The sequence below is a fragment of the Rhinoraja longicauda genome, chromosome 4, assembly GCF_053455715.1.
Source record: "Rhinoraja longicauda isolate Sanriku21f chromosome 4, sRhiLon1.1, whole genome shotgun sequence".
NCBI classification, from domain to species: Eukaryota; Metazoa; Chordata; class Chondrichthyes; order Rajiformes; family Arhynchobatidae; genus Rhinoraja; species Rhinoraja longicauda.
This window is the reverse complement of record NC_135956.1, coordinates 20,946,542-20,963,723: the sequence shown is the minus strand read 5'-3', so window position 1 is coordinate 20,963,723 and position 17,182 is coordinate 20,946,542. Positions and strand designations below refer to the sequence as shown.

At 43.6% G+C, this 17,182-nt stretch overlaps 1 protein-coding gene across 2 annotated transcripts in view; it reads left to right on the top strand.

The window, feature by feature from the left end:
• The first annotated feature begins 623 nt into the window (after positions 1-623).
• adcy8 (adenylate cyclase 8 (brain)) overlaps positions 624-17,182 on the top strand; it is a 104,762-nt gene continuing 88,203 nt past the window's right edge. Inside the window, exons 1-2 of one of the 2 annotated variants that reach the window (XM_078397320.1) lie at positions 624-2,093; positions 4,528-4,677. In XM_078397320.1, coding sequence (XP_078253446.1) covers positions 1,236-2,093; positions 4,528-4,677 — 1,008 coding nt within the window. In that variant the 5' untranslated portion in view covers positions 624-1,235. The remainder of the gene's footprint in view (positions 2,094-4,527; positions 4,678-17,182) is intronic. The other variant, XM_078397321.1, reaches the window with a different exon arrangement.

Sequence of the window (17,182 nt, the reverse complement as noted above, 5' to 3'; positions counted from 1 at the left end):
CTCCCTCTCTCACCCCCCCCCCTCTCTCTCTCTCTCTCTCTCTCTCTCTCTCTCTCCCCCTCTCTCCATCTCCCCCTCTCTCCATTTCCCCCTCTCCCCCTCTCCCCGCCTCCCCCTCTCCCTCTTCTCTCTCTCTCTCTCTCTCTCTCTCTCTCTCTCTCTCTCTCTCTCTCTCTCTCTCTCTCTCTCTCTCTCTCTCTCTCTCTCTCTCTCTCTCTCTCCCCCTCCTCTCTCTCTTTTTCTCTCCCCTCTCTCACTCTCCCCACTCTCTCTCTCCCCTCTCCCCCCCTGTCTCTCCCCCTCCCCTCTCCCCCACTCTCTCTTCCTCCCTCTCTCTCTCTCCCCCCTCTCTTTCTCTCCTCTCTCTCTCTCTCTTCGCTCCCTATCTCTCTCCCCCACTCTCTCTTCCTCCCTCTCTCTCTCTCTCTCTCTCTCTCTCTCTCTCCCACTCTCTCTTTCTCTCCTATCTCTTCCCTCTCTCTCTCCCCCCACTCTCTCTATTTCTCCCCTCCCTCTCCCTCTCTCTCTCTCCCCTCCTCTCTCTCTTTCTCTCCTCTCTCTCCCCCCCCCTCTCTCTCTCTCTCCTGTCTCCCCCTACCTCCAAAACACCCCTCCTTTGCACATTTGCTGAGAGCAGTTGACGTCAGCGCCCCCCTCTCCCTCCCCCTCTCCATCGCCAGCGTTTCTCAGTCAGCCTGTGTTAATCCATTCTTTGCCCGGCATCGATACCGACAGCAAGTACTGATGCCAGCGGTGGGACTCGCAGGGCTGTCTCCTCTCGCTGGCTCGCTGCTCCCAGTCCAGCCCGGTGCCCCGGCTCTATGGCTCCGCTCCCACCCTCCCCTCGTCTCCCTCCCACAGAGGACTATCTCACCCCGGCCACTCCTGTCACCGTGCTCACTTAGTGGGATGTCTGCCGTTGTGTTTCACCTGACGGGGACCCGGCTTCTCCCGTGATCCGCAGACGGGCGGGGGCGAGGACCGAGACGTGCAAGCTGACCTCCCGCACACGACTGACTGAGTGAGACTCCCCTCATTGAGGACGGGTCGGAGACATCTGGGCTCCGGACGGAAGGGGTGCGATAGATAGTAGGAGTATGGTCATTGGAAACAAGCGTGCAAGCTGTGAGCTCCGGCTGTTCTCGGTTGCAAAGACTTCTTGGCTAAGCATGGGAGAGGAAAGGACGCTGGTGGTGATTTCATAGCTGGCGTGACGAAGGGCGGAATAGTTGACCATGGAATTGTCAGAAGTTAGATGTTCCAGCGCCAGCGACGAACTCTACACGATCAACAAGACTCCGGGGACCAGACCCAAGAGACTGCTTTGGCAAAACGCTGTTCGGCACATTACCGAGCAGAGGTTCATGAACGAGCAAACCAGCGCCAAAACCATCTCGTCCTCGGAGGATTCGTGGAGCCCCAACAGAAGGAAGCAATCTGCGGCCAAGACATCCATCAGCGGACACAACAACGGGGGCACCAAGGTGTTTCCCGAGCGCAACAGCAACGACCTGAGCTTCCTCCACCTCGACTGCGCCCCCAGTAACTCCGACTTCTTCCTCAACTGGGGCTACACCTACCGCGGGGTGATATTCCCAACTCTGAAGAACTCCTTCAAGTCCCGGGATCTGGAGCGACTCTACCAGCGCTACTTCCTGGGCCAGAGGCGCAAGTCGGTGGTGGTGATGAATATTCTGGACGTGCTGACCAAGCTGACCGTCCTGATCCTGCACCTGACACTGGCCTCCTCTCCCATGGACCTGGTCAAAGGCGTCCTGCTGGGAATCTTCACCGGCATCGAGGTGGTCATCTGCACCCTGGTGGTGGTGAAGAAGGACACGACTTCGCACAGTTACCTGCAGTACAGCGGCCTGGTGACCTGGCTTGTCATGACCACACAAATCCTCGCCACCGGCCTCGGCTACGGCCTCTTGGGGGATGGCATAGGTTACGTGCTGTTCACGCTCTTTGCCACTTACAGCATGCTACCCCTGCCCTTGATCTGGGCCATCCTTGCCGGCCTCCTCACCTCCGCCCTCAACGTTGTGGTACAGTTGTTGATTCCCCGGGCTGCAGTCCCAACCATAAACCAGGTATAGCTACCACAATCTTATATTTTGTTTTCTGGGCAGCATGTGGACTAACTCATACAATGCCATACCGACGAATCCAGCGGGGCGATCTGTAATTTCTATGTAGAATAAATAGTCAAAATATTTTATTGTCATGCTTATCCAAATCAATTCACACTCCCACGTTGACGAGGTTTTGTTTATCTTTTGTTTTAATACAAAGTGAGATGTTTACCCAGCTGTGGCTGGAATTGACTGGAAACTGCCTTTAGATTTGTAATCTCTCATCTATCCCCACATACAGTCAACAATCTTTGTCTTCATCTTTGCCTGACACGCTTCTGGGATCTGACTCAAGTGTCGCGGTGTGCGGGACCTGTTGGAAAAGGTTCTCTCTTCCAGGGCCATCGAATGGAATTTCATTCCGGTCCGGTGGGTGGGGGAACACTACGATCCCCATACACTAGTACTCTCCCACACAATAGGGACAATTTATAACTTTTACTGGCCACTGGCAACCTCTCGTCCCCGCGGCCGTGTCTCCCACACGTGTTGACATAAGCAACGTGCACAAAGTATGTGTTTTTGTTTTTAATTAATCGCCGGTTTTGCGCATTGGACACATTGCACTGCGGTGGCGCAGTCCGTCTCACACCTGGGCTGGAAGTTGGCGAGGTAGTGTGGTCCCAGAGATCCCAAAGTTGCTCAGTATATAGACATTATATTGCTGACAGACACCGTTGTTGTCAAAAGATGAGCGTTTAAATTTGTTTACCGCGCCGTTACTTTAATGAGGGTAGGGGAAAAAAGCATTTCTTGAAAGCCAGTGCCCAGCGTTGAGGGATCCTTCTTCACCCCCACCCACCCTTTACTTTCATCATCACAAGGAGAGCGCTGGGACTAAGCTCCCTCTAGCGTCCGAGCTCGCGTTTCAAGACGTATAGGAAGATAGCTGCAGATGCTGGTACAAATCGAAGGTTTTTATTCACAAAATGCTGGAGTAACTCAGCAGATCAGGTAGCATCTCAGGAGAGAAGGAATTGGTGACGTTTCGGGTCGAGACCCTTCTTCAGACTGAAGGGTCTCGACCCGAAACGTCACCCATTCCTTCTCTCCCGAGATGCTGCCTGACCTGCTGAGTTACTCCAGCATTTTGTGAATAAAAACCCGCGTTTCAAGACTGTCTTTCCGAGCACGATAACCGAAAAAAACTTGCTCTGGACACCTGTAAGGATTGTTGTCATCACAGAGGATTGAATCTGATTGTGATTTCCCCCAAAACAAACTAACTTCACTTATTTCCAACCCGCCGAGTTGTTCATAACCCAAATAGACGCAATCGTGTCGGCGAAGTGTTCCTTCACGTGAACTCTGCAAAGGGGTCCAAGAGTTTAAGTCTTCGGCATTTGCATGATTTCGCAGTTATTCCTCTCGGTTTGAGTGGTCGTGCGTTTTGGAGAAGGGCCGCTTGTAAATGAAAGCTCGGCAGGAACATCATTAACAATACAGCAAATCCCTAACATTAACCAAAGATAGACACAAACTGCTGGGGTAACAGCGGGTCATGCAGCATCTCAGGAGAGAAGGAATGGGTCGAGACCCTTCATCAGACTGAAAGGCACGAGGAAAGGGAAACGAGAGATATAGACGATGATGTAGAGAGATACAGAACAATGAATGAAAGATATGCAAAAAAAAGTAACGATGATAAAGGAAACGGGCCTTTGTTAGCTGTTTGCTGGGTGAAAACGAGAAGATAGTGCGACTGGGTGGGGGAGAGATGGAGAGAGAGGGAATGCCGAGGTTACTTGAAGTTAGAGAAATCAATAATCATACCACTGGACTGCAAGCTGCCCAAGCGAAACATGATAAATAATAACCAACTGCTTTAGTGCCTTGAAGTAATTTAAGTCTGTCAACTGCTCGACATTTTACTACAGTTCACCCTCACCTTCAATATGAATGGAATAAATATTGATGGTTCACTCGTACTTTATTGCCACATGTACCGAGGTACAGTGAAATCATGTTTCTAAAACGTTTTTGATTAAACTGTTCTATTTAGATCATTGCAATATATTTGGAAATAAATGTGAATTGTATGCTAATTAATGGAGGTATCATCTAATAAGGCTCGTTAAGAGGATACACATTGAGCACCTGCTTGTTCTGATAAAGCGTTTTACAATTAAGAGATTATCGTGTCGTTTCTCTTTAAAGATATTGACTAAATCAGATATTTCTAGCAAGTTAACTGCCTGTAATAGTAATGGGGATCGATAGACCTCTCCGTGAAGAGAACAGTAATATTGATCAGGCATGTCGTGTTGACATTGCCTCACCTTGAGTTACTCCAGCACTTTGTGTGTTTTACCCTGGACAGGCGATACGGCGCCGTAGAAAAATGAACTGATTCTGGAGGGGAGAAATTAAGTGTTGGTCTTTACCGTTTCAGATGATAGCCCAGTCGGTTTTATTCATGTGCATGAACACGGCCGGGATATTTATCAGTTACCTGGCTGATCGGGCGCAGCGCCAGGCATTTCTGGAAACCCGGAGATGTATAGAAGCCAGACTCCGACTGGAAACTGAGAACCAGAGACAGGTAAGAATGATTTTTTTAAAGCAAAAGTAGAATTGACTTGAGTATCGCAATGTAATCCTTGTGTAACGATTTTTTAATTATTATGTTGTAACTGAAAATAAAATTTAAAAAAATACCTGCTGAGCAAAATATGATCAATGTATACTTAAAACACTGTCAATCAATAACAATTTTTCATGGAAGGCCTCGTTAATATTGACCAAATAACTATTCTACACAGGGAGTGGACGGAGCAAAACGTGGTGCAAACTCAAATTGAAGGATATGGGGTATGGGAGGCTAAAACTGAGCTGTGCCTGACTGTTAGATAACAGGACAGTGAGTTAATACAGTATATCAAATTTCAAAATCTACCGGAAAGCTAGGGAAATGGGAGAGGGGTGGAATAGAAATCTTGTGCGATTAAAGGTAAAATCACATCAGTGACTACAGAAGGAAGAGCAGGTAATGGAGCCTTTATGCCAACATTAATAAGAACGGATTTAAGATTGCAGTGAGGTGTGTTTAAGTCTGCTGGCATTGACTGTGAAACACTTGTATGTGAGATTGCCGAGATGGGCAAGGAAGCAGCAAAGACAATGCCGATTCATTGGGAGGTTTTAACTTTCACACAGATTGAGAATTGAAAAACCAGTTCACGTCAGAATTCAATGATTGACTTTATCGTCACGCGTATTTGTTTTTGCATACAACCGGGTGAAATCATGCAGCAGCGCTTAGGCAGCACACTAAGAAGAGTCGCCACTCTTTGTGTTGAGTTTCTGTGTTGCGTTGAGTTTCAAAGGTGTTGAGTTTCTTGAGTGTTCTGCTGTGTTAGAGTCAACAAGGAGCACGCCACATTGAATTTTAGTAATAAGGCAATGAGTACACGTTCTCCCCGTGACACGCGTGGGTTTTCTCCAAGATCTTTAGTTTTCTCCCACACTCCAAAGACGTTCAGGTATGTAGGTTAATTGGCTTGGTAAATGTAAAAATTGTCCCTTGTGGGTATAGGATAGTGTTAATGTGCGGGGATTGCTGGGTGGGGCGGACCCAGTGGGCCGAAAGGGTCTGTTTCCGTGCTATATCTCTAAACTCTAAACTAAACTAGGAGAAATACAAAGAGTAACAGAACAGACAATAAGAGTTACAAAGCTAGAATATGCAAAGTAAGATATTACAATATCAATGCAAAAATCTTTTAAAAATAATGTTCAGGAAAAGAGGCTAATCGAAAGAAATGTAAGCCCTCGGAAACTGATAGGTGTGATATTATAAATGAAGGCAAGGAAGTAACAGTGGTTGAAGAGGTGCTTTGCCTCAAGTGTTTAGAGTGGAGAAACAAGGTCTGAAGAAGTGTCTGAACCAAAAATGTCACCTATTCCTTTTTTTCCAGAGATGGTGTCTGTCTGACCCACTGGGCTGCTCCAGTTTTTTGTGCCTATCTTCGGTTTAAACCAACATCTGTAGTTCCTTCCTACACAACAAGATAACAAAGCGCTGGAGAAAGTCAGCATGTCAGGCAGCATCTGTGAGAAAGAAAACTAAAACTGTTTAGGTATGGGGCAATCATTTGAAGCAGTGTAAATGGGACATAAATTTATTATAAGAAAAATAAAACTAATGAAGGAATGCCAAATATCCATCCCCTAATGTTTTCCTTTCCCCATTCCAGAGTTTTAAAGGAAGTAGGCACAGAGACTTTAGTTACACTGACTGCAATATTGCAAAACCCTCTTGATTCAGGAAATATTCCTTTAGTCTGGAAAACTATGCATTACTCTGCCGTTTGAGCAAGGTGGGAGAGAATGGAAATAAATAATTATCGGACAGTTAATATAAAATCTTCGTGTGAGATACTATTTCATTCTAATTACGTGGAGTTCCAAGGGAAATTGGGGAAAAAATCACATATAAATTATTGCTAGTTAAATTTAAAGTTATGGATCAGATGGGACAACATTAACCTGGTTGGAATAGTGGCTGAGAGGCAAGAAACAAATAATAGGCAAGTAAAGAAGGCATAAAATGTGCCTGCTTTGAAGAAGTTCTCCTCTCTCTGATGGGAGTTTGGTGAGACCCTCTCTCACTGCTCCTCCTTTGTGGTCACCTTTTCCCCAACCAACAATGGGTCATTATGGCCTCCATCCTTCCTTGGTCATCTGCTGCCAGCCCTGCTTTGTACTGGCCTTTTCTTACCTACAATCCCCCCTCCCCCCTCCTCCTTCCTTGCAGCCTGAAGGCCTGGATAGAGTGGATGTGGAGAGGATGTTCAAACAATGAAAGGCCTGGATAGAGTGGATGTGGAAAGAATGTTTCCACTAGTGGGGAGTCTAGGACCAGAGGTCATAGAATTAAAGGACGTTCTTTTAAGAAGGAGATGAGGAGGAATTTCTTTAGTCAGAGGGTAGTGAATCTGTGGAATTCATTGCCACAGAAGGCTGTAGAGGCCAAGTAAACAGATATTTTTAAGGCAGGAATAAATAGTTTCTTGATTAGTACGAATGTCAGGGATTATGGGGAGAAGGCAGGAGAATGGAGTTAAGAAGCAATGATAGATGATTGATTGAATGGCGGAGTAGTCTTGATAGGCCGAATGGCCTAATTCTTCTCCTGTCACTTATGAACTAAGGAAACATTCCCCATCCTTTCTCTCCAGGGATGCTGCCTGACTCGCTGAGTTGTTTCAGCACTTTGTGTCCATTCTAGGCCAATGATAAGCTTGCTTTCATCAGTGGGGTTGAATACAAGAAACAGGAATTCATGTTGCAGCTTTATAAAACTTTGGTTAGTTCACATTTGGAGTATTGTGTGCAGTTCTAGTCACACCATTATAGGAAGCATGTGGACCCTTTGGAAAGGGTGAAGCAGAAGTTTACCAGAATGCTGCCTGGTTTCGAGGGTATTAGCTATAAGGAGAGGTTGGATGGACTTGCATTGATTCCCCAGGAACGTCGGAGATTGAATGCAGACCTGAGAGAAGTATATCCAATTATGAGGCAATTAGATAAGGTAGAAAGTTAGAACCTTTTTCCAGGTGGATATATCAAAGACTAGACAGTATGGTTTTGAGGTGAGAGGGGTAAAGTTTAAGGGAGAAGTGCAGGGCACGTTTTTTTTTGCAGAGTGTTAGGTGCCTGGAATGTGCTATCAGGGCCATTGGTGGAAGCAGAAATGAAAGTACATTTAAAAGACTTTTGGATGGGCACATGGATATGCAGGCATTTTAGGGATATAAATCACATGCAAGTAGAGATTAGTTTAACCTGGCATTATTTCCAGCACAGACATTGTGGGCCAAAGGATCTATTTATGTGCTGCACTCTTCTATGTTCCACACATAATAGCAAAATGTGATTAGTGGGTATTTCAATTAATCTGTTATGCCTACAACTATTCTCCACTCTATAAAGAGAGCCATATGAATAGGCAGCGTTGAAAACACTACAAAGGGGAACATGAAATCCTGAACTATTATTAATAGACTAAGCACCTGGGCAAAACTGTGTAGAAAGGATTTCAGTACTGCCAAATGTGTAGTTATCCACTTTGCTTCAAAGAACAATGTAGCCAAGTACTGAATAAAAAGAATAAAAATAGCACTAGATATTCAGAGGTGAAAGAATATATGAACACAGATCATTAAAAGATTCAGTCTGAAGAAAGGTCCCGACCCAAAATGCCACTTATCGTTTTCCTCTACAGATGCTGTGTGACCCACTGAGTTCCTCCAGCACTTTATGTTTTGCTCAGGATTCCAGCATCTGCAATTCCTTTCAAAGTAGGAGATTTGAGCACTGTTAAAGCAGTTGGGTTTCCAGCTTAGAAAGAGCATATTGACCTAGGAGGGGAGTGCAGTCTAGCTTTACCAGAATGATATCTGGTTTCTAAAGTTTTAATTATGAGGAGCAATTACTTCAACTAGGTTTGTATTCCCTGCAGTTAGAGCTAAAGGTTTGAGGCATAATTTGTTCCAAGTTTTCTGAGATGTTGGAAGGAACTGGCTAATTAGATGGAGATATTTCTGCTGGTTAAAAGTCTATGATTTAAATCAGAAATGGGTCTTTCAGCAAGATCTGTAACTTCACAATGATTGTGGCAGAGGGGAATCTGTCACGGTATGGACATTATTACCATATCCTTTATGACCACATCAATATTGTACTCATGAGTAAGTCTGTCAGCATTAAATAAACTAATAGCAATGCAATTTAATAGATTTAAACCATTCCCATTGATGTTTCTAAAACAAATGGATGTTGCATGTTTTTTTTCAATAAAGCTAGCATTAGATAGCGACATAGAGAACAAAATATTAATTACTACCAGAAGTAAATTAGTTTATTTACTAACTGAAAATGTATTTAGCAATTAGGATTGAATAAAAAAATACAGAAATACAATTACAGAAATACTAATTTCAATCCCATTATTCAGTCTTGGAGTAAATTCATGATCTTGTGCAAGTCAAGAGATGTTCAAATTCCATGTACATAATAATAATAATTGCACTTTGATTCTCCATGTCTCCATATCGTAATCATGCCTTTGGACACATGCCTACCATGGTTTTTCCAAAACATTGGGTTGTTATTTTGTTTCCAAAGTTTATAAGAAGGTTTATTTATGGTCTGTGGTATTTTCCAAAGAGATTTCAAGCAAATTTTGCCTTTCAGAAAATAATCTGTTAGTTGTCATACATTTACGACAAGCACCAATTTCCCCTCATATAATTTCCAAGTGTATGGAAACAAAAGGCGATGTAAGGGTTTGATCCACTTTGGCAACAAAGTTGACTGAACATGCAGTTCTGTATTGGAAGAGCATTCTTAGATTCATTGCACAATAATTTTGTATCATAAGTCATAAAGTCAAATGTGATAGGAGTATAATTAGGCCATTCGGACCATCAAGTCTACTCCACCATTCAATCATGGCTGATCTATCTCTCCCTCCTAACCCCATTCTCCAGCCTTCTCCCCATATCCTCTGAAACCTGTACTAATCAAGAATATATCTATCTCTGCCTTAAAAAATATCCACTGACAGCATCCACAGCCTTCTGTGGCAAAGAATTCCACAGATTCACCACCCTCTGACTAAAGAACCATAAAGTCACTTGAAATTGACAGTTTATTCTAGGTTTCAGTTTTTTGAAAGGAAGGTTGATTTTAAAACATCTGCAATCTGTGTCTAGCTTCACATACCTGGTGTGTAAAATATCAGTAACATTTAGCTATTCATTGAATTTGATGGGTAACCATTTAACACAAAGGGTGGTTGGTGTATGGAATGAGCTGCCAGTGGATATAGTTGAGGCAGCTACTATCGCAATGTTTAAGAAACATTTAGATAGGCACATGGATAGGATGGCTCAGAGAGATATGGGCCAAATGCAGGCAGGTGGGACTAGTCTAAATGGGGCATGTTGGTCGGCATGGGCACGTTGGGCCAAAGAGCCTGTATGACTCAATGACTAATTTGGAGATGGATAAATCGTGTCTCTGTGTGAAAACTTTCTGACTTTGCCTTACAAATAGGTGGGGTGCTTAAACTATTAAAGGGTTTTCTTGGCTTGTTCTTCCTAAATGGCTTACTTTAATAGCTTGGCACGACACGGTAGCGCAGCGGTAGAGTTGCTGCTTTACAGCGAATGCAGCGCCGGAGACTCAGGTTCGATCCTGACTACGGGTGCTGCACTGTAAGGAGTTTGTACGTTCTCCCCATGACCTGCGTGGGTTTTCTCCGAAATCTTCGGTTTCCTCCCACACTCCAAAGACGTACAGGTATATAGGTTAATTGGCTGGGTAAATGTAAAAAAAAATTGTCCCTAGTGGGTGTAGGATAGTGTTAATGTGCGGGGATCGCTGGGCGGCACGGACTTGGTAGGCCGAAAAGGCCTGTTTCCGGCTGTATATATATGATGATATGATATGATGACAGGTTCAGTGGAGGATTTTGCAATGTAAAATAAACAGAATAAGAACAGAACACAATGTTATGTCAAGATGTATAGTGTCACAAATATTTATCAGTTGGCCCTTTCTCTTTCAAAGTGTAATTTTGAGCTTTTCAGAACAAAATAGCAGGTTTTATAAACTTTCCAAGTTAATGCTGATGTTGTGATATCAGTATAAATATGTTGTTATATTACCTGTGAAGAATTACATGTTGAAGGTGTAGAAACATTGTATGTCCCAATAATGGAATGGAAACAAGATTATAAGCAAGACAACAGACAATAGGTGCAGGAGGAGGCCATTCGGCCCTTCGAGCCAGCACCGCCATTCAATGTGATCATGGCTGATCATTCTCAATCAGTACCCCGTTCCTGCCTTCTCCCCATACCCCCTGACTCCGCTATCCTTAAGTGCTCTATCTAGCTCTCTCTTGAATGCATTCAGAGAATTGGCCTCCACTGCCTTCTGAGGCAGAGAATTCCACAGATTCACAACTCTCTGACTGAAAAGGTTTTTCCTCATCTCAGTTCTAAATGGCCTACCCCTTATTCGTAAACTGTGGCCCCTTGTTCTGGACTCCCCCAACATTGGGAACATGTTTCCTGCCTCTAAAGTGTCCAACCCCTTAATAATCTTATACGTTTCGATAAGATCTCTTCTCATCCTTCTAAATTCCAGTGTATACAAGCCTAGTCGCTCCAGTCTTTCAACATATGACAGTCCCGCCATTCCGGGAATTAACCTAGTAAAACGTTACATGGAATCTGTTTCCCACACCCCTGGAGAAGGTCGATGTGAATGCTTTCTGATAAGCAACATTTTATTATGCTATGTTTGAAAATTTCCTTTAACATTGTATCCCTGTCCAAGTAATGTTAAGCAGCCTGTAAAAATCTTTTTCTTTGGGCACCTTTTGTAATGCTTTTTAATGACGCAAATAATTCCCTGGATGAAAGGGTGTTAGGGAAACTGCTTACAGGCTACTGCTGATGCCTGTGGGCTCAATAACAAAATATGCTTTGCAGCATTGGGAGATTGCTGAACTTGCAATCTATAAATCTGCCACCCAATGTTTTGTATTAATCCTGGTACTAAAAGTACCAATATTCAAGGGGAAGATTATTTTAGATTTTGCGGGATGATTGTAATTATATATATTTTATGTTATGTTTCATTTAGGTTTTATATATTATACAATCTTAGCCATCCATTCCAGAATGAATCTAAAACAGATTATAGCGGTAAAGAAATATTGATGACAAATTGGAGTATAATTTCAAGTTTACTGGCGGTGTAAAAGAGGAGGTGATCAATTGGAAGCTCATTTCACTCTTTGTTTACTTTTTACTTACAATGGAACAGAAATATGGACAATGTGCAATTTTAGAATTTTGTATGACTACCCAGGTTATACATTAGTGTTCTAATGGGTGTCAAGTGTTATGGGGAGAAGGGGGGGAAATGGGATAAGGAAGCAGAGATCAGACATGATTGTATGGCGGAGTGGACTCGATGGGCCGAATGACCTAATTCCACTCCTATCACCTGTGAACTTGGGAACTTGTAATGCACTATATCGCCCAGTTCCCAATTCACAGTTAGTTTGCTACTGACATTATTCTTTATTCAAACTGAAAAATAAACATCCTATAAATTATATTCCACATGTAAGTAGGCAGTGTATGGGAGGTTAATGCATGTTTTGAATGAAGATTTGTGGCTGCAGAATTCAGTGGTACACCACAGGGAAGGTATCTCACTCGTATGCACAGAGGAAAACCAATGTCATTTTCGAAGGTGTGTGTATGAGTCACAGGGAAGAGAGACCACAGGTGACAGAACTGGCGGAAAAGGACTGAGATGTAAGTATGGGGAGATCTTGCTCCCAAGAGTCAGGTCATCTGGTGTGTCAGACAAAAAAAATGTGGGTGGGTGGGGGTTGGGTTTGAGGTTGATTATGGGTTTAGTTTAATTTATTGTCACGTGTACCTAGGCACAGTGAAATGCTTTTTGTCACAGGCTGTCCAGTCAGTGGAAAGACTAAACATGATGACAATTGAGCTATCCGCAGTGTAGAGATACAGGAGAAAGGGAATCATCTATACTGCAAGATAAAGTCCAGTAAAGTCTGATTAGAGATAGTCTGAGGATCTCCAGTGAGATGGTAGCTCAGGGTCGCTCTCTAGTTGGTGTTAGGATGAATCAGTTGCCTGATGACACTGGGAAGAAACTGTCCCCAAAGTGACCAGTAGCAGCAGCTGGAAAACTCAGGAGACAGATGTGACAGCTTGGGAGGCAATTGAAGGATTGGTGGGGGGGAGTCATCTGGAATCATTTGAGAAGTTTAAGCAAGATTGTGTGGGAATATTTGAGAAAATGTTTGGAGATCCAATGGGGGGAGATTGGGGAAGAGTTCATTGAGGGTGTGGAGGAAGAGACCAAGAGATATTTTGGGACCAGTTGGGCAAAGAATTTAAGATGGGGAATGGAGATTGATCGACGGAGTCAGGTGAGAGATTGTGAAGGTTTGGGCAAGAGATTGGTTGTCGTGCAGCGAGGATGTAACTGGAAGGGACTGGTTGCAGATGGTATTTTTCACTTAAAACCGAACTCCCCACCTGAGACATAAAAATTCTCCATGGTGATTGACTTTTCAAAAACAAAATTAAATCTCATGGTGTATTAATGCATTTCTCTACACAATCAAATATCTAAGCCATGGTGTATTCCAGGAAGGATTAGGGTGCGGGTGAAAAATTTATAACACTTTTCAAACGTTGATATTTTCAAATGCAAACGAATGAAAAAAGACATAAGCTTGTTGCCAGTAGTCAGTAACATTTGGCAGATAGAAATTTCTTTAAAATGATCTGTAATTTGTGAAGGTCAAATAAAAGGGTATATTTGAGACAGGAAATAAATTCACGGCTGGTGCTTGCATATCCTCTCTAATCACACCAGATGTAGATGCATCTCATAAAGTACATCAGAATCGTTATCAGAGTTAATGAGGCATTCTGCTGAATCTATTTCATCGTCAATTAAAATTGCAACAAAATGTAAGGATCTGAATTCTACATATATTATTGGAGGTACAACTGTGCTTTGCTTCGCATTTAATCTATAATGCAAGAAGAATTATTTAGCTGCGATTCAGTCAATGCCATCTTCACTTTGAAATGCAAATCTGATGTGCATATTGGTGTGTTAAGAACTTTATTTATGGAAACTACAGATCAGCAGCAAATCCATTCATTTTGTTTTCTTGCTCTATTACATTGCCTGTCTTAGCATTTGTGTAAGGTCACATCTGCGGTTAAAATCCTCATCCAATCTTTTCTTCCATGTTTGACTATTTCCAGCTCATTCCCAGCTTTTGACTCTTTATCCTCTGTAATCTCGACATCTACAAAATTTTGCTGACCAAGTCCTCGATCATACCAATTCCTACTCATTCCCCATGTTTGCTGAAATTCATTAGATTCCTGATAAATGTAGCTCAGACTTAAGATTCTCATATCATATTATATCATATCATATATATACAGCCGGAAACAGGCCTTTTCGGCCCTCCAAGTCCGTGCCGCCCAGCGATCCCCGTACATTAACACTATCCTACACCCACTAGGGACAATTTTTACATTTTACCCAGCCAATTAACCTACATACATGTGTGGGAAAAGAAACTGCAGATGCTGGTTTAAATCGAAGCTAGAAACAAAATGCTGGAGTAACTCAGCGGGTCAGGCAGCATCTCGGGAGAGAAGGAATGGGTGACGTTTCAGGTCGAGACCCTTCTTCAGTTTGACCATTCCTTCTCTCCCGTGATGCTGCCTGACCCGCTGAGTTACTCCAGCATTAAGATTCTCATTCATTGTTTTCAAACCCTTGCATGGTTTCACCTCTCCAATTGTCATAGAGTCATAGAATTATGTTCATAAGTTCATAAGTGATAGGGTCAAATTAAGCTGTTTAGCCCTTCAATTCTACTCTGCCATTTAATCATGGCTAATATATTATTCCCTGTCAACCTCATTCTCCTGCCTTTTCCCCATAACCCCTGACACCTGTACTAAACAAGAATTAATCTCTGCTTTAAAAAATATCAATTGACTTGGCCTCCACAACCATATGTGGCAATGAATTCCAGAGATTCACACCATCTGACTAACGAAACTCCTCCTCATCTCCTTCCTAATGGTACGTTCTATTAATTCTGAGGCAAAGGCCTCTGGTCTTAGACTTTCCCACTAGTGGAAACATCCTCTCCAAATCCACCCTATCCAGGCCTTTCATTATATGCCAAATTATATGCCATTGTAACAGGCCCTTTAGCCCTGTGTCCACATCAACCACAGTGTCTGTCTGAGCTAGTCCCTATTTGCCTGCATTTGTCCCTTTATCCTTTATGTAACTGTCCAAATGTTTTTTTTAAATTACAAATTTTAATTGTACCCACCTCTACAGCTTCCCCTGATAGCTTGTTCCGTAAACCCGCCAACCGCGGTGTGAAAAACTAGTCCCTCAGGTCCCATCTAAGTCTTTCCGTTTCCATGCTGTCTGCTTTTAGACTTCCTTACCCTGGGAAAAAGACTGTGAAAACTCCACTTTATTCACGCCCCTAATGATACGATGTATCTCTACACGATCACTCCTCAAATTCCTATGCTTCAGAGAAAATAGTCCCAGCCTATCCAGTCTATTCAAGCACTCTGAATAATATCCCTCCACGACCAGCCTCGGACTCCTTCCACCAAGCCATTTTTTTACAAGAATGATCCCAGGAATGAGTGGGTTAACCTATGATGAGTGTTTGTCATCACTGGGCCTGTACTCGCTGGAGTTTAGAAGAATGAGGGGGACCTAATTGAAACATACAGAATAGTGAAATGCTTGGATAGAATGGATGAGGAGAGGATGTTTCCACCTGTGGGAGAGTCTAGGACAGGAGGTCATAGCCTCAGAACTAAAGGACGTTCTTTTCGGAAGGAGATGAGGAGAAATTTCTTTAGTCAGATGGTGCTGAATCTGTGGAATTCTTTGCCACAGAAGGCTGTGGAGGCCAGGGCAGAGATAGATAGATTCGTGATTAGTACGGGTGTTAGAGGTTATGGGGAGAAGGCAAGAGAATGGGGTTAGGAGGGAGAGATAGGTCAGCCATGTTTGCATGGCAGAGTAGACTTGATGGCCTAATTCTACTCCTATTCCTTATGACCTTATGACTCTGGTCTTGGTAACAGCTTTGTGAATCTTCTCTGCACCATCTACCTCCTATGAACCCACTCTTTCCACAACTGTGCACAATGCTCCAAGTGTGGTCTCAATATTGAACAGTTGCAACATGATGTCCTAACTCCTCTTACTCAGTGCTCTGACTGATGATGGTAGCCACGCCAAACATCGTCCTCACCACCCTGTCCATTGCCTATCTGTGTCACTACGTTTGGGGAACTATGTACTCTGTTCTCCAACATTCTCCAGGACCGTGCTGTTTACTGCATAGGTTTTAACCTGGTTTGACTTCCCAAGCTGTTTCACTTTGCCCTTGTCCAAGTTAAATTCCATCTGCCATACCTTGGCTCACATCCCCAGTTCATCCAGATCCCGTTGTAATCTCAGATAACATTCTTCACTGTCTACTACACCACTAATCTGCAAACGTATCACGTTAACACCATTGTCATCCAGATCATTAATATAGATTACAAACCACAGTGCAGTGATCCCTACGGCTCACCACTTCTCACAGGCTTCCAATCGGAATCTTTGAGGGGAGGATGCTCCTCAAACTGCCGAGCATCTTGTACAATACAGCTCACCCCCTGCATGACACACTGGGCAACCTGAGGAGCACCTTCAGCAACAGACTGGTTCCACCAAGATGCACGACAGAACACCACAGGAGATCATTCTTTCCTGTGGCTATCAAACTATACAACCTCCCCCTTCTGTCCCCCCCCCCCCCCCTCCCCACCAATCTTTGCACATCCCCAATTCTTTCCACTTGTTACTTTAATTTCAAGTTTCATGTATCTTGTGTTTTATGACTGTTGGCAGATTAATTTCCCTCCTGGGCTAAATAAACTTCTATCGTATCATATCGTATCATATTGAATAATATCCCTCCATGACCAGCCTCTGACTCCTTCAACCAAGCCACATTTGTATCCAATTCACTAGCTCACGCTGGATCTCATGTGATATAACCTTCCGGACGCCTGCCATGCGGGACCCTGTCAGAACGGCAGGGTGGCGCAGTGGTAGAGTTGCTGCCTTACAGCGCTTGCAGCGCCGGAGACCAGGGTTCGATCCCGACTACAGGTGCTGTCTGTACGGGGTCTGCACGTTCTCTCCGTGATCTTCAGTTTTCTCCCACACTCCAAAGGCATACAGGTTTGTAGGTTAATTGGCTTGGTATAAGCATAAATTGTCCCTTGTGTGTGTAGAATAGTGTTAATGTGCGGGGATCGCTGGTCAGTGCGGACTCCGTGGGCCAAAGGGCCTGTTTCCGCGCTGTTCCTCCCTTCATCACCGAGTCCACACCGACCATTGACCATCACATTAAT